This window comes from Mustelus asterias, chromosome 7 (assembly GCF_964213995.1).
Source record: "Mustelus asterias chromosome 7, sMusAst1.hap1.1, whole genome shotgun sequence".
In the NCBI taxonomy this organism is placed as follows: Eukaryota; Metazoa; Chordata; class Chondrichthyes; order Carcharhiniformes; family Triakidae; genus Mustelus; species Mustelus asterias.
The window spans coordinates 99,507,660-99,525,830 of record NC_135807.1 but is presented as its reverse complement, the minus strand read 5'-3'; the positions used below and the strand labels follow the sequence as shown (position 1 = coordinate 99,525,830).

The 18,171-nt window shown below is 41.8% G+C and overlaps 1 protein-coding gene across 1 annotated transcript in view; it reads left to right on the top strand.

The window, feature by feature from the left end:
- LOC144495875 (transcriptional activator GLI3-like) overlaps positions 1 to 18,171 on the top strand; it is a 326,921-nt gene that overhangs the window by 175,245 nt on the left and 133,505 nt on the right. The window contains exon 3 of the mRNA XM_078216554.1: positions 1,321 to 1,426. Within this exon, the coding sequence (XP_078072680.1) occupies positions 1,321 to 1,426 (106 nt within the window). The remainder of the gene's footprint in view (positions 1 to 1,320; positions 1,427 to 18,171) is intronic.

The window sequence follows — 18,171 nt, the reverse complement described above, 5'->3', positions numbered from 1 at the left end:
ACTCCTAGACACCAACTTTCCAACCACCAGACATGGCTTCCCCTCCTGCTGCTGCCATTGTTTGGCCACTTTTCTGCTCAGAAGTTATAACTGCCATCTGAGTATCTAAACTTTTTCTATTCTGCCCCTTCACCATTTTCCTCCTTCAATTCGCTCCCTTTGTCCTGAAGGCACTGACTCTTGATTGGTTTGCAGTTTTTTGATGATATCAGCCCTCTCACCTCGCCCAAGTGATCTCTTTTTGTGTATAATTCTTAAAGGCAGTAATTGCAAGTGAACAATTTTATCTTGCTGGTTGTGGTGTGAGCAGGGGAAAAAAAATACGGTCTGGCCAAAAATCATGTGCCTTCTATTCTAACAGAGGTCACTACCTACTGAAGTCAGAGCAAAAGCTGCCCAGCTTCGGAACAATGTGTTGCCCCTACACGGTTGCACTGGCAGAGGTCAGCACAGAGCAGGGCTGAAGCGTGGGGCTTTCCCGTCTAGCTGAGCTCACTATCACAGTCCAACTATGTATTTATAGGATTATAAATATTAAGAAAAAGATGTGCCGTTAGTTGAAATTTTGATTTTGTTTTTATCACAGCTGATTGTGACATGGCCTGTGTGCATTGCACTACCAATTGTTGCCTGTCAGTGTCAAAGTTGTTCTAACTCCCCAGTAAGGAACAATATTCCAGTTCCCCTCGGCATGAATGTAGAGGTCCAAAAGCTTCATTCCATTGCACTTGTAACTCTTAATGCACTTGAATTCCCCCATTGTATTATCATTAAGAGTGATCTCTAATAAAACATATGCTTTACCAAGTCATTTACCATGCTGCAACTGTTCAAACTATAGCAAGCTGAAATTAAATCTTGTAAATCAGAAGATTTGGTAATTTTCTGAGAGCCAATGTTTTATCGATAATGGAGTTCTGCTGAATTGTGAGACCTTAAAGAAGCTTCTAGAACAGTCGCTAAAATGTCTAGTGACTTGACCAAAACTTCTAATAGTGAAGGGTAACTCTTTGGATATTTTTAAAACCTAAGTTTTGTGCTCAAGCCCCTGGAGTGGGACTTGAATACACAACTCTCTAATTCACAGGTGAGAATGCTATCATTAAACCAAAGCTGACACCATTAAATTGAACTGAAATAAAGTTGACTCGGGTTGTGGCATTAAATAATGGTTGACCTTCAAATATACGCATGCCAAATGAAATGTTGGTTTTTTAACAATGGCCTATCAATGAATGCAACGCTAAGATTCAGTGTAATAATGGAGTGCTTTGAGATTTCCTTGTCACCCACCTTGTCTCTTATTTTCTCATTTTACAGCTCCACATCCCCTTTTTCCATCCTTCCATCCACCTGTTCCAATTGATGCCAGACATCACGAGGGACGCTACCATTATGATCCATCACCTCTTGCTCCAGTGCACATGTGAGTATGATTTATCAATGTCTTGGATAAAGTAAAATTTACAGTAGAATTTGTGTGATTAATTGCTTTTCTGGACCAGGATATTGTTGTTTGAAAAGCAAATATCCTTGTCAGGGCCTGCTTTGAACCAAATTTTAATGAAGCGTGTGTGTTCATTTCAACATCTTATTTGTCTTTGGCCTCATTGGCCTGGAACTTGCTGGTAAAGATAATGGTGAGCCTGTTAACATTCACTGCTATTAAGGAGTAAATTGGACAGCAACTTCCAGTGATTACATGTGCAGTTAAATATGGAAAGCAGGATGCTGCTGTCCAGGTTGCTCTGCTTCTCCAGGAACTTTGTTGGAATGGTATTTTACCAAAAGACTCAGCATTTATATACAGGGAATGGTGTGGCATTGCAGTTCTTACCCACCAGGTACCCACAGTACATCCATGCATTTCTAACAGTGTGGTAAGTCTTTCTTGTTGCCAAACAACCTATTTGGCCCTGAAAATTTACTTTGAAAAGGTGTGGAGTTTCATCCCCCATATTTTAGTTATTGTTGGAGATGTTAAGTTAAAATAAAACTTTATTTTTAAATTTTCTTTATGTCTCTTATCTCTTAATCCAATTTCTTTCCGTCTCTTTATTATACTTTGTGCTTGTGATTTGTTATTGGATTAAATATTATCACTCATGCTTCCTGGTTCAGACTCTGCAGACCTGATTTCAACTTTGAAGTGAATGGGTTAAAATCAGGCACTTCCTCTCAATAAAGTTTTGTCAAAGGTGACGCACATTGCTTGCCATATTCACCCATGTCCCAGATCCCCAGTAAATATTGCTGCACTGAAATAGATTTCTAATAACCCCAAGTTGCTGTGCAAGAGCTGATATAAAGTCTGTGGACAAGCTTAAGTATAACAAATGGCTGTTCACCTGACCACAAAATCAAGGCCCATAATGTTTGTTTAAAAATTGAAAACTGATGACTTTATTGGTAGAACCAGCTGACTGGAATCTTGGCCCTAATAAAAGGAAAACTTGAATTAACATTAGTTGTGATCCATGGGGTGGTGTTGACATTAATAGGAACAGTAGTGGGCCATTTGAGCCTCTTCTGCCCTTCAGCCAGACTATGGCTGATCTGCCTTTGCTTCATATTCCTTTATATCCTTATCCAAGAAAAATCTGTTACTCATCTTGAAAAGTTTTAATTGTCCCAGCGTTTTGCAGTGGGGATTTCTTGATTTTCACAACCCTTTCACGTTGAAAAAGTCATTCCTGATTTCACTCCTCGTGAGCTAGCTCTGATTTTGAGATTGTTTCTCCTCATTCTGGATTCCCCATTGTGCAGGGCCCCAGGCAAAAGTATGAAACAACAATCGTGAATACTGTTAAAATGTGTGACGGTTGTTAAAAACGAAATGGAGCGGAATTTTACTTTGCCTTTCTTCTACAACGTATATTAATTTACACCGTTATAAAACTGGAAATGCTGGCATTCGCACGGCCAGAACAGAAGAAAGGTTGGTGGATCTCCACTCAATGTAATTTAAATATCAACAGATTCCAGACCGCTTAGTCTGCCATTCTCATATGCCACAACCATAGAATGCCTTCAGTGCAGAAAGAGGCTATTCGGCCCATCGAGTCTGCAGCAACTCTCCAAAATAGCATCCAACACAGGCCCTTCCCACAACTCTATCTCCATAACTCCATGCATTTACCATGGCCAATCCACCTAACCTGCACATCTTTGGACTGTGGGAGGAAACCGGAGCACCCGTAAGAAACCCATGCAGACATGGGGAGAATGTGCAAACTCCACACAGACAATTCCGCAAATGAACCTGGATCCTTGGCACTGTGAGGCAGCAGTGCTAATCACTGTGCCTGTGCACTGAGTTTGCACATTCTCCCCGTGTCTGCGTGGGTTTCCTCCAGGTGCTCTGGTTTCCTCCCACGGTCCGAAAGACGTGCTGGTTGACCCCGAACAGGTGCCGGAGTGTGATGACTAGGGGAATTTCACAGTAACTTCATTGCAGTGTTAATGTAAACCTTACTTGTGACTAATAAATAAACTTTAAACTTTGTGTCACCATGCCGCCCAAATGTTCTGAAGAATGTCAAGGATGGAGGGTGAGAAAGTAGGGTCCCAAACCAGTGTCCTCTGCTTGAACAGAGGGGAGTACGATAGGATGAGGGCGGAATTGGCTAATATAGACTGGGCGAGCAGACTGGTAGGTAGGACAGCTGAGGAACAGTGGAGGATTTTTAAGGAGATTTTTTTAAGTACTCAGCAAAAATATATTCCGGTGATAAGGAAGGACTGTAAGAAAAGGGATAACCAGACGTGGATAACGAAGGAAATAAAGGAGAGTATTAAAATAAAGACAGATGCGTACAGAGTGGCCAAAAAGAGTGGAGAATTAGTGGATTGGGAAAGCTTTAAAAAACAACAAAGAACGACTAAGAAAGCGATTAAGCAAGGAAAGATAGATTATGAAACTGAACTAGCTCAAAATATAAAAAATGATAGTATAAGTTTTTACAAATATATAAAAAGGAATAGAGTGGCTAGAGTGAATGTTGGACCCTTGGAGGACGAGAGGGGGGATTTAATAGTGGATAACGAGGAAATGGCTGAAACTTTAAATAAGTTCTTTGTGTCGGTCTTCACGGTGGAAGAGACAAATAGTTTACCGAATATTAGAGATCGAGAGTTGGTGGGAGGTGAGGTCCTTAATACAATTACTGTTACTAAAGAGGTAGTGCTTGGTAGACTAATGGGACTGAAGGTAGACAAGTCCCCGGGCCCGGATGGAATGCATCCCAGGGTACTGAAATAAATGGCTGAGGTAATAGCAGATGCGTTAGTAGTTATTTATCAAAATTCGCTGGACTCTGGGGTAGTGCCGGCTGACTGGAAAACAGCTGCTGTTACGCCGCTGTTTAAAAAAGGAAGTAGACAAAAGGCGGGTAACTACAGGCCGGTTAGCTTAACGTCCGTAGTTGGGAAGATGCTGGAGTCCATCATTAAAGAGGAAATAGCAGAGCACCTGGATAAGAATGGTTCGATCAAGCAGACGCAGCATGGATTCATGAAGGGAAAGTCGTGTTTGACGAGTTCACTGGATTTTTATGAAGATGTGACTAGTGCGGTTGACAGAGGGGAACCGGTGGATGTGGTGTTTTTAGATTTCCAGAAGGCATTCGATAAGGTGCCTCACGAAAGGTTACTGCAGAACGTTGGGGTACACGGAGTTGGGGGTAAGGTGTTGGCGTGGATTGGGGATTGGCTATCTAATAGGAAGCAGAGAGTTGGAATAAATGGGTGCTTTTCTGGTTGACAGTTGGTGACCAGTGGCGTGCCTTAGGGATCGGTGCTGGGGCCTCAGCTGTTTACCATTTACATAGATGATCTGGAGGAGGGGACTGAGTGGAGGGTATCAAAGTTTGCTGATGACACGAAGATGAGTGGGAAAGCGAATTGCGTGGAAGATGCGGAAAGTCTGCAGAGAGATTTGGATAGGCTGAGCGAGTGGGCGAGGATCTGGCAGATGGGATATAACTTTGGCAAATGTGAGGTTATCCACTTCGGAAGAAATAATAGTAAATTGGAATATTATTTAAATGGAGAAAAATTACATCATGCTACTGTGCAGAGGGACCTGGGGGTCCTTGTGCACAAATCGCAAAACCTCAGTCTGCAGGTGCAGCAGGTGATCAAGAAGGCGAATGGAATGTTGGCCTTTATCGCGAGGGGGATAGAATATAAAAGCAGGGAGGTCTTGCTGCAACTATACAAGGCACTGGTGAGGCCGCAGCTGAAGTACTGTGTGCAGTTTTGGTCCCCTTATTTGCGAAAGGATATATTGGCCTTGGAGGGAGTACAGAGAAGGTTCACCAGGTTGATACCGGAGATGAGGGGTGTACCTTATGAGGAGAGATTGAACAGATTGGGTCTGTACTTGTTGGAGTTTAGAAGGCTGAGGGGTGATCTTATAGAGACATATAAGATAATGATGGGGCTGGCTAGGGTAGAGGTAGAGAGATTCTTTCCACTTAGAAGGGAAACCAGAACTAGAGGGCACAGCCTCAAAATAAGTGGGGCCGGTTCAGAACAGAGTTGAGGGGGAACTTCTTCTCTCAGAGGGTAGTGAATCTCTGGAATTCTCTGCCCATTGAATATGTTTAAATCACGAGTAGATAGATTTCTGATCGATAAGGGAATTAAGGGATATGGGGAGCGGGCGGGTAAGTGGAACTGATTCGCCTCAGATCAGCCATGATCTTATTGAATGGCGGGGCAGGCTCGAGGGGCTAGATGACCTACCCCTGCTCCTATTTCTTATGTTCTTATTTGCAACCAATGGGGTTTGTGTGCATTGCCACATTCTGAGAAGCTGACCAATGACCCTTTTAAACTGGCTTGGTCCCCTTGACACACCAATGTCCCATGGGGCTTGCATGGCCTTTTGCCAAATATACATTTTCAATGCTAAATAAAGCAAAATTGAGTTTGTGGTATGATCACCTTTTACTCTTACCATATTTTACATTAATTTTAGTGAAAGGAGAAAACTTAGACCTTTTAGAGTCTTCAGTGGGAGTGGCTTCTGTATAATGCATTTAGTCAGCTTGGCTCATTTAATAGCCTGAGTTAGAATGGTATGTTCATGGAATGCTTCAGAATACTTCAGCTTTCACCTCGGTGTGGTACCAAGAGAGTACTGGCTTGATGGAGAAGACATCCTTCAGATGAGGCACTAAATAGAAATTACTCCCTCCTGTCTGTTCAAGTGGACTTAAAGATCCCACAGCACAAATGAGATATTTGCACCATTTCGCAGAATTCCGAATTTGAGATAATGCAATTCCACCCTTTTATTTATTTTTCCTAACCTCCATGACCACAGAGGTGTATTTGAAATATATCATGCTTACAAACACAACAACAAGAAAGGGAACAGACTTGCTATTGATCTTGGCAGATGGGGATGTGTATGCGCAGTGCACCTGCACCTGGCTGTTGGATGAGGAGGGAGGGATTGAACGCGTGTGTGAATGCCACAAAGTGCGGGAACAGTTCCAAGATCACATGTGAAGTCGGGTGGGCGGGAATCCCTGAGCGTGGGCTGCTGATCTGTGAGGAAATTGGGCAGCAGGCAATTGACATTTTGCAAGCACTGTGCAGAGGTACAACTTGCCACTTTTATTTACCCTTTGCCCCAATTCATGACACCTGCTTTCCAGGTCAGGTCTGTGCTGGACAAAGTATTTCACCTCAACCTCCCTGTAGACAATGACAGATGAGAGCTGCCTTTAGACTGTTGTGCACCCATAGACTGAAGGCCTCTCTCTCAGACCAGTATGAGAGAGCTTAGGACTAGAAGACAGTTTTGCTGAATTTTTATATGCCAAGCTCATTTTGTTAGTTATTAAATAGTGAGCAGTAGGCCTTTCCTCTATTCATGCCCTAATCTCTCTGTTCTCTAAAATTAACTAGCAAGGAAGGTTGAACTTCATCATTGAAAATTAACATATACAACTGCATTGACAGAAGACATAGAGGGGATATTTTACCATTTTTTGCCTAACTGCTGGGCGGACTTGAAATTGGGAGAGATTCAGATCCGTCTTTTGGGTGTGTTTTTATGCACTCTGGCTGCAAAATTCTGAGCGAGCCTGTTGCTCGCTGCAGAAGCCTGTGGGTGAGGTTTAACATGCCCAAAGCCTGCAGAGGGAGTTAGTGCACGTGTACAGGCCTCTGATGCTGAACATGTGCATTAGCAGTAGCAGGGGGTCTGACAGACAAAGAGGGAGCTGTCAGGCCCCTGTCAGTGCAGGCTGCCTGAAGCAGTTCCATCCCCTCCACCCCCCCCCTCCCCGCAATCACGGGGGCCCGCAGCCCGAGATACAGCCCCTGCCGACCACCCGCCCCCACCGATCGCTGCAGAGTGGCAGTGGGCCCCCTCCCCTCATTATTGCCCAGTGGGCATTGCCCAGGTGCCAGTCTGGCACTGCTCAAGGGTACGTCCCCCTTGCCCGCGGCCTCCCCGGGGGGGGCTCAATGGCCTCCGGTTCCAGCGGCGAGGCCAAGTTGACTGCTCCCTGTTCATGGGGAGCATGTCTATTCCTCGCTGGCGAGAACCTTTCCCACCGAGGTCATAAAGACAGGCGAGCCCAGACGATTGAGTGCCGGGCTCGCTAATGACATGTAAATGCTTCTTAAAATAAATTTCAATAAATTAACCTGCCTCTCGTCCATTTCTTGTGAGAGGCTGACCGCGCCAGAAATCCAGCGCTCGTAAAATGGCGCTGGTCACGAAAACCGACGCTAATCACTTTACATCCCACTTTATGACGACATCGCGCCCGAAAATGGGCGCAATGCAATGGTAAAATCACCCCCAGAGTGTTCAGTTTGTAATTTTCTTTAGCAAACATTGTAAAATGAAGCAAAAACATGAATTTTGGAAACAAAGCTTACGTTTGTTTGGGAATGGTACTGTCACCATTTGGCAAAATCAGTTAGTATTTTAAAGTTCTTCATTCTTCAACAGCAACTTGTATTTATAAAGTGGCTTTAATGTAATAAAATGTCCCAAGGTGCTTCATAGGAGCATTATAAGACACAGTATGACACTAGGCCACAGAAGGCGACATTAGGTCAGGTGACCACATGCTTGTCAAAGAGGTATATTTTAAGGGATGTCTGAAAGGAGGCAAGCAAGGTAGAGAGATGGAGAGGTATGGGGAGGGAACTGCAGAGCTTAGAGCCTTGGCAGCTGAAGACACAGCCACCAATGGTGGAACTGCTAATACCGAGAGTGTTCAAGAAACCAGAATTTACAGAGCTTCAATATCTTGCAGGGTTGTGCAGCTGGCAAAGACTGTGGAGATGAGGAGAAGCAAGGCCATGGAGGGATTTGAAAGCAGCATAAGAATTTTAAAGTGGAAACATTGCTTAACCAGGAGCTGATATGGGGCAGCGAGTATAAAGGTGACAGGTGAATAGGACTTGATGATTGAGGATAGGGAGTATAGTCCTGGATGACCTCAAGTTTATAAGAGGATAGAATGTGGGAGACAAGCCAGAAGTGCATGAGTTTTGTCAAATCTAGAGGTAACAAATGATGGTTTCAACAGCTGATGACCTGAGGCAGGGGTGGAGAGAGCTGATATTACAGAGATGAAAATAAGCAATCTTATTGATTACACAGAAATGTGATTGGAAGCTCATCTTGGGGTCAGAACAGTCTTGTCCAGTCTCAGAGAAGGATGAAATCAGTGGCTAGGAAATGGAGTTCATTATGGGAACAGAAGACAATGGCATTAGCCCATAGTCTTGATGCTGATAGAAGATAAACAAAGGGAAAAGTAATGTTTCTATCCACTTGAAGTCTAATAATTAATCCATTTGAAATGGCTTAGAATTTTTTATATTCACAACAGATCATAAAAAGTTTATATATATAATTATTTAATCCCTTATCACAAAAAAATCTTTTAGAACTTTTTGTTTTCGGCCACAAATTTTCAGTCTTTTTTACTTCAACCCATTTCACCCCTGCCACAGTACCTATTGGAGGAAGAACGAGGAGTTTTATGAGCAATGCTCCTCTCTCAGAATATCAACAAAAACAGATTATTACTAAAAAAAGACAAAGTTTTTAATCTTGCACTCATCAAGAATGCCAAATTTCAAAGAGGCTACATATATTCATATGCAAAGATTTGTCATCTGTAACCCTGAGGAACATGCCTGGACATTGTAACTTTAAAAAAATTAAACAAAAGCATAGGGACAATAGTTCTCTGGTGGATTCTCCATGACAATACCGTGACCAATCAGAGTCTAGTTGTCAATTAATCAGCACCTTGTCTCGTGCAGTATAAATTGTTGTTCCCTTCAAAATTTGGTATTCTTGCATCTGTCCCGATAAGTGCAAGACAAAAAGTTTCAACATCCTGTTTCTTTTCCCAGCAGTACTCAAAATTCTGTTTAAACAGCTTAACTGTCCATCTATTTCAAAACTATTTATGGAATCTAGTTATGTGCAGACTGCCTGTATGATTACAGTGGCTACAGTACAATGGAGTCCAGCTTTAAGGAAGCAAGCAGTTATTTTCATGACTGGAGTGCTTTGCTGAAAACAAAAATGTAATCAATTCAAAAAATCATTAATTGGATATGAAGCCCTTTATGGGTGCTTGTGAAAGCTAAGCCAAATATACTGGGCTGAATCCGTGAGATGTTAAAGAATTGGACCCTTTGGGTTGGTTTCAGTTAAAAATATAATTACTGGCAGAAGGCCAGTCAGGTTCCTGTTGGTGGTGTGGGCTTTAGCCCATTCGGAAAGATTAAGACGCAATGGCCATTGGCTTGAGGTTCTTCAGCTTTAGCTGAGCACACTAATGAAGCATCTCTTGCTGTTTAAGTCAGTAACCTCTGAACGTTTGTGGAACCTGGAATGATTTATAAGTGCACCCCGTTTAAGTAAAAATAATCACACAAAATAAGTACAAACTGATAAATCCCATGCCCAGAGTATTTTGCATTTTTATTAATGATAAGCTGAGATCATTCCTGGTTTTTCTCTTCACTGCTCCAGCCAGGCAGTGCTTTATGACCAGTTGCTTAATGGGGAAAATAAAGTGCAGTAAGACAGGATCAATACAGTCCCCAAGCTGGCCTGGATCAAAGTCAAGTTTTTGCTTCATAAGCAAAATCTCTGAGCTCTAACGAAAGGTCATCCTGACTTGAAATGTTGTCTCTATTCTCTCTCCACAGAGGCTGTCAGACCTGCTGCGATTTTCCAGTATTTTCTGTTTTATTTTGCTTCAATCATATTGTTTAAACTATACCTGGAGTGCTTTGCTGAAAACAAAAACTTAATCATTTCAAAAAATCATTGGATATGAAGCCCTTTGGTGCTATTTTGGGTAGCAACTTGCTGTCCTACATTATCTTCTAGCCAAGCAATACCTCAGGTTTAAAACCCTCATAATTGTTTTCAAATCCCACAGTGGGGTTGTTCTTCCTATGTCTATAATTTCCTCCAGCCACACAACTTTGCAAGGTGCCTGCACTCTTCTAATTCTGATCTCTTTGAGCTTTGCAATTGTAATTACTCCACCATTTGTGGTTGTGCCTTCATTTGGTTGGGTACCAACTTCTGTAATTGCTTCCCTGAACCTCTCTGACTTGCTAACTCTCTTTCCTCCTTCAAAATGCCTCTAATCCCTTTTGATCATCTGTCCTAAAAGTGGTTTGGTATTAATTTCTGCTTTATACACTCTTGTGCAGTGCCTTGGGAGGTTTTACTACCTTAACGGTACTACATAAGTACAATTTGTTGTTGCTTGGAATCAATTAAGAATTCCAATGCTCATTCTTTCTTGGAGCCTCACAGCCATAAAAAGGGGAATATTTTTTCCGATGTTTTAAATTGAGTTTGAATGTAGGGTTTAGAATCATAGAATCCTACAGTGCAGAAGAAGGCCATTCAGCCCATCAAGTCTGCACTGACCACAATCCCACCCAGGCCCTACCCCCACACGTATTTACTCTAGCTCATCCCCCTGACACTAAGACTCAATTTAGCATGGCCAATCAACATAACCTGCACATCTTTAGGAGATGACATGACACTGTGGAATAGGTTTTAACCTTTAGGCGGCCAATTGGTGGAGATTACCAGCAGCCACTCTTTGGATGATGAAGAGGCTGCGGTGACTTGAATGTGGTTGGGCGAGCTGAAGACATCACGCGGGCATTCCTTTGACACTGTGGAGTAGTTTTAACCTTCAGGCAGTGGAGCTTACCAGCAGCCACTGTTCTGGTGATGCTGCGACTTGAATGTCGTTGTCTTGCTGCGGGCACGAAGTGGGTATTTCAGATGAAGCTCTGGTATTGGTCCTCGGGGATGTTGCCTGCCAAGCATGCTAGAAACAGCTGCAGGTAGATCCTGGGAGAGGGGATTGGTGGGAGACACAGCAAAGGAGGAAGAGCAAAAGCCATTGTATTTTTGTAGAGTCTGTCACTTGTACTTTTACTTATCTAGGGTATCCTCTCGACGGGCCTTATCTGTCTTTATCCTCATTAATGGCAGGTCGGTTCTACTGACTTGTTAATTATGGGCCAACTTATTTAAAATCTGTTAAATTTGAATTCACAATGAAGAATGAACAATTACATTGTTTCAGAACAAGGTGTGCTTCTCTCTCAATTGGGGAAAATAAAGTCTTATAAATTTGCTTTTCCTAATTGCTAAATCAGAGAACTACAAAAAATATACTTGAAAATCTGCAAATTTGATACTTTGATTTGATTTTATTAAAATTAGAGAAATCATTATCAAGCATAAAACATTAAAATAATGGTGTTAACTTCAGGAACAGAAGACATTGGAGTTAATGATAAAAGTGGAGGAGCTGCTGAGCTCCGTGAAAGACCATCAGATGAGAGATTTTATTGGGACCAAATTATGTTTGATATTTGTCATCATTACACTTGATGTTGTTTTATAAAGTCGCAGTCTCTCCTTAAGCACCACTATTGCCTATAATGAAAATTTTATGCTGCATTTCCACAGGCTCCGCTGTCTGCATAAACAAGCACCAGGTGATTGATGGGGGTGTCATCTTAACAAAATAACAAATGTAGTACAGCAGTAAGCGTAAAAGAAGATAATAGAAAAGTGAACGAGAGTGCAGGAGATAGGAAATACAAGTTACAGACAGAGGAGATAAATTTACTGTAACTAGTCTTTAATAACATAGACTTGTACCATATAATAGGTCAAGCTTAAAAATATTTTAATACAAATAGATTTAACCATTTTATGGTTAACTGCATCCCTAACACACTGAATAGGTTTATTGAAGAACTGTTCCAGTTTAATTTGATTAGAATTGATTAACAAATGTAACCGATGCGCTATTGAGCCAGCTTGTATGGATATGTCACAGTACTATGAGAATTTTATATCGAAACGTGCTTATAATGATGAAAGCACTGAAATACATTCATGATCCTCGGTTATTAGAGGATCAATTGACATGTTCTTTTCTATTGTCACACTCATTCCTCGAAAATAGTGTCAAAGTAGCAGAATGACTATAAGGCTGATTAATTGTCTATGTTCCTTCCATGGCCATAGCCACCTTTACAACAGCTGATAGGGTAGTTAGCCATATAACGTGGAGAGGATCTTATGGGCTCCCACAATCCATACATTGAAAGAGGATCAGCCATACCCATCAGAGGCAAGTGTTCCACTGAATGTCAACCCAGTATCCAGAGTCAGAACACTAGATTGGCTTGGCGGACTGTCTGGAGCGAGTTTGAACCCTGCACCTTCTGACTTTGCACATTTGATGTCGTAATCCTCATTAAAACTGCCATTCTCTTGCACCCTGGCTGATCCTCCAGTACAGCCCTCACTTCCACTCTCTTATCTCCAAGGGCCACAGAGTTGAATAGCTATGGTGGACAGCTCGTTTAGTCATTCATGCCAAATTTGGCTGGACTACAAAAACCATTATCAGGTTCTACTCTCGGTTGCTGAAACTGATCCAGGACTTCCCTGGAATGCACAAGTAGCCCCTAGTTTATTTTACGTGCTGCAAACCATCTTCTTAAATCCCTCTCCCTTGTCTCCTCCATGCCGACTCCAAAAATAAGTGTGAGGAGCTCATTAACTAGTTTATCACTCTAATTGAGACCAATTAATCACCTGCCTCTGTTGCATCCCTCCCTCCCTCCTAGCACACCAGCTCAGATTTTCTGGAAAGCTCCCCCCTGCACTAGTCCTCAACTTGCATCTTACTCTGGTATTTTTCCTATCTTGTTTCCTGCCAGCTCCTAACTCCTCGTGCTCCCTGAACCCTATTCCCACTAAATTGCTGACCACCAACTTCCTTTTCTGGTCCCCATGTTAGTTGATATTGTTAACATTTTTTCTCTTCAGGTACTATTCTTCTCTCCTTCAAATCTGCTGTTATCACCACGCTCTTCACAGAGTCAATCCTTGATGCCACCTGCAAACTACCACCCTATCTCTCACTTCCCTTTCCTCTCCAAAGTTTTGACTTGAATATTGCTTGCCAAATCTATGCTCATCTTTCCTGGAAATCCCTGTTTAAATCCTTCCAATCAAGTTTCCTGACCATGCCACAGTACTGAAATGGCTCCTATCAAAGTCATAAGTGACATCCAACATGACTTATGGCAAAGCTAAATTTTACCATCTCAACCTGTCTGCAACCTTTGAAATGACTGACCACTCCATCCTCCTCCAACTCCTCTCCACTGTTATCCAGCTGGGTGGATCTGCACTTGCATTGTCCTATTCTTATCTATTATATGTAGCCAGAATATCAACTGCAGTGGTTTTTCTTCTAACTCTGGTATAACAAGTATTTTGTTTGGCCCCTTCCTGTTTCTCATCTGCCTGCTACCCCTTAGCGACATTGTCTAAAAACATGATGTCCTCATCACACTAACTAACTGTCACTACTAACTTATCAGATTATCTTATTTGATATCAAGTGTTGAATGAGCAGAAATTTCCACCCAACTATAAATGTTGGGAAGACTGAATTCATTGACTTCAGTCCTCACTGCATTCTCTGTTCCTTAGCTCCCAACTACATCACTTTCCCTGGCACTATTCAAGGCTGAACCAGATTGTTCACAACCTAGATTCATATTTAACTCTGGGATGAGCTTCTGACCGCATTTCCATCACTATCACTATGCCTCCCTATTTCCACTTCCAAATCACTCCCAACCTCAGCGCTTTCTCACTCCATCTGCTGCTGAAACTCTCCTTCATGCCTTTGTTACCTCTAGAATTGACTATTCCAATATACTCCTTGCCGGCCTCCAAGTTTCTGCCCTCTATAAACTTGACATTATCCAAAAATCTGTTGCCCAAGTGCTTACTGGCACCAATTCTTGTTCACCCATCAACCTGTGTTTGCTGACCTACATTGGATCCCAGCTAAGCAATGACTCAATTTTAAAATTCTCACCTTTGATTTGAAACTCCTTCATGGCCTGGCTTCCTCTCTATCGCTGTAAACCCCACCATCCTCATTACCCTTTGAGATACCAGTACTCATCGAATTCTGATGCCTTGAACATCCTCAATTTCAGTTATTGTGTGATTGTTGACCATGGCTTTAACTGTTATGGCTCTAAGCTCTCGGTTTCCCTCCAAACACCGCTCTCTTTCTTCCGTTAAGATGCACCTTAGAACCTACTTCTTTGACCAAGCTTCTGGTCGCTTGTCCGAATATTGCCGTATGTAGCTCAGTGTCAAATTTTGCTTTCTAATGTTCTTCTGAAATACTTTGAAATGTTTTCTTACATTAAAGACACCAAATAAATACAAGTTGTTGTTGTCATAGGACTGAATGTTATCTTTGAGCGAAGACTTGTTCCTATCAGTTGACATATTTGGATTAAAATGCAGTGTGTACAAGTTGTGTGATAACATTTATATTTATGTAGCGCATTTAATGTAATTGTCCCATGACACTTCTCAGGTCTGTAATAAGACAACAATTTAGGGAGGGGGTTTAGTGTAGTGATAATGTAACAAGACTAGTTATCCAGAGGTCTGGGCTCTGGGGACATAAGTTCAAATCCCACCATGTCGGCTGGGGGATTTTAAATTCAATTAATAAATCTGGATAAAATGCAAGTCTCATTAATAATAATCATGAAACTATTGGATTGTCATTAAAACAATTGCCTCACTAATGTCCTTATGGAAGGAAATCTGCCATGCATTAGTCTGACCATCGTATAACGCCAGATCTACAGCAGTATGGTTAACTTTTAACTGCCCTCTCAAATGGCCAAGCAAGCCATTCAGTTGTATCAAACTGCTACAGAAAAAACACCCAGGGTGTGCCGACACCACACAGGTTCCAGTGGTTTGAGAAGGTGGCTCAACACCATCTTTCCAAGGCCAATTAGGGGTGGGCAAAATACACTGGATTAACCAGCGATGCTCACATCCCAAAAACAAATACATTTTAAAAATTGATATTGAACCATTTGCATAAAAGCTTTATCAAAGATGTGGGTTTTACAGAACATCTAAAACGAGAGAAGTGGCGATACAGGGAGTGTTTTAGGACGGAATTCCAGAGCTTAAGGCCTAGATAGCTGAAGGCAACACCTGCCAGTGATGGGTCGAACGAAGTTGAAGCTGGGCAAGGATCCAAAACGGAAGAACGCAGAGTTCTTGTAAGGCTGAGGAAGTTACAGAAATAGGAAGGAGTGAGGCCTTGGAGAATTTGATCATGAGGGCAATAATTTCAAATTTGAGGCATTGCTGGTTCAGGAGCATATCTATGTTGGCAAGCTCAGGAATAATAGTTGAAGTGCATTTGCTGTATATTAGGATAGGGGCATCACAGTTTTGGATGAACTTAAATATACAGAGGGAGGAAAATGTGAGTCAGCCAGAAGAGCATTGGAATAATTGAATTGAGAGGTGGTGTTGATGATGGTTTCAGCAGCAAATGAACTGAAGCAGTGGCACATTGCAATACTTCCAATTGAATATCAAATTAATAATTTCAAGTAATGCCAAGAGCATTTGATAGATAAAGGGTAATGCTGGTTCAAGTTGTATTTCCAATGTTTCCTGTGTTTTTTGTTATGCTTAATATTCTTTGACACTGAATTTTTTGCTAAACAGCACTTATTTGCTTGGTTCACAGAATGTTTTCTAGTTGCCACCTTTACCTAAAACTTGGATGGATTGGAAGGCGATTATATTATTTTGGAGGAGTGCTAATCAAATTGAGGTTCATAAAAGAAACATGAAACTTCCAGCACACGAGTACTGTGAGAGCTGCATTTAAAGCTCTCCAGTGTAACGTGTCACAGTCAATGTTTAATCATATTTTCATTTCAGGCTTCATTTGTAAGGATGATCAGACATCTTTACTTACTAGAAAATCACACTTAATATTGTGGGAAATGAGTCATGTTATTTAGATGGCACCATGCATACCCGTGGCAATCAGTTATCACATAGTAATTACATGGACTTTGCAAAGAAAAAAAATGAAATTGTTTTAAAGCAAGTCCTCTATGGTGAACAGAAGGAATCATTTTTAACCCACTTAACTAAGCACTAAACACATGCCTAATATTTTACAAATACTTTTAGGATAAGGCTGCCATTGCAGACTTGTAATTACAGACCAAATGTGCCTGGAGCTAGGTAATAAATCTGATGTAATCTCTATGTGCATTAAGGAGAATAAAGGGGGCTGTTTGTGTATTAAGCTCTAAGAAATTTCTGAGCATGGATATACCATGACTAATGCAGACATCCCCGACTGATGTCCAATGTCATCGTTTTGTTATTCTGTTATTAAAGATTCGGTTCAAAAGATTTACGCAGAGCTTGCTAATCCGGATAGAGCTGGCATCCATTTAGGGCATCAACAATATGAAGCAAAATTAAATTAAAAGCTCGTAAAATGAAATATGTTTCGTATTAGTCGCTTGACACTTAATTTGCCTCTGAATAAGGAAGGAAATCGCAAATTAACCTGCCTATGTTTTTCTAGGCAGGCCTTATTAGAGTTAGTAATAACTGTAATTATCTCTGTGATAATATTAACCTATATGTGTATGAATATGTACTCAAGTGTGGCACCTCTGATGCATTTCTGAGTCAAGTGCAACCATCATGTCTCGGTTCATTAGGCAGAATTGTACTCGCAAAACAGAAACAGCAACAGTGCTGGGGAGCAATGAGGAGGTATTGGTCGTGTTATGGCCTCAAACTTCTACTTAATTGATGTGCATTGCCTTAAGTTGAGGCTCCTGTTGCTTTGTTTGTTAAAACCTTGCTGGTCTGAAGTAAAGGCCTGCCTGTTCTCCTTTTGCAAAGTCATGCAAATCGTATAAGCTTTTTTATAGAGTCAGATTCTGCTGGCGTCCGCACTGCTTTGTAATGCATTTGGCTGATGGCTCGGCGGGACTGAGTGTGTACATTGTCAGCCCCAACAATAGCGGTGAAGAGAGCAGTGGGCTTGTTTTTTTTTCAAAGGTGCTTCGAGATTTGCCCTTCAGTTTGAGAACTTCCCCGATGATTTATTAGGAGCTTTTTTTATAAAGTACTCTGGGAGCTTCCTGAGCGGCAGTCAATCCATTCAGCAGTGTACCTCAGTCCCAACCAAGTGTAGTATATAAGTAGGTTTGCAAAGGAATTTGGGGGGGGGGGGGTGTAAATTGGGCAGCACAGTTTTGGGGGCGCTGAAACAATTCTAAAGGACCATTGTGGTTACCAGCTACTGATTGAAACCTCTAGATGCTGTCAGCAACAATCGTCAAAGGAACAGAGCCTAAAAATAGCGTGTGTTTGAAGAACTGTGCAGCAGCTTCCTGAACCAAATTCCAAAGTTATTTGTGCTGAAGTCAGCAGCATTAGTGAGGAAGGAGATATTGAGCGAAGCATTCACTGAAGCAGAGTTAAGCCTCGTTCTACAGGGGCCATCGTTAAACCTTCTGTAGCCCCTGGACTGTGACAGGCTTCTCAAAACACAATACTCCAACGAGCATTGAAAGAAAGAGCATCTTCCAGCAGGCCAGTGCAAAAAAAACCCCAAACCATGTCCTTTTGGTTTGTAGATTGGGGAATATTAATCCGAAACTCGGCCGAACAGTTATCCCAACTTTCAGCTAACTTCCCCAATTGTCCATGGATTTACTGCT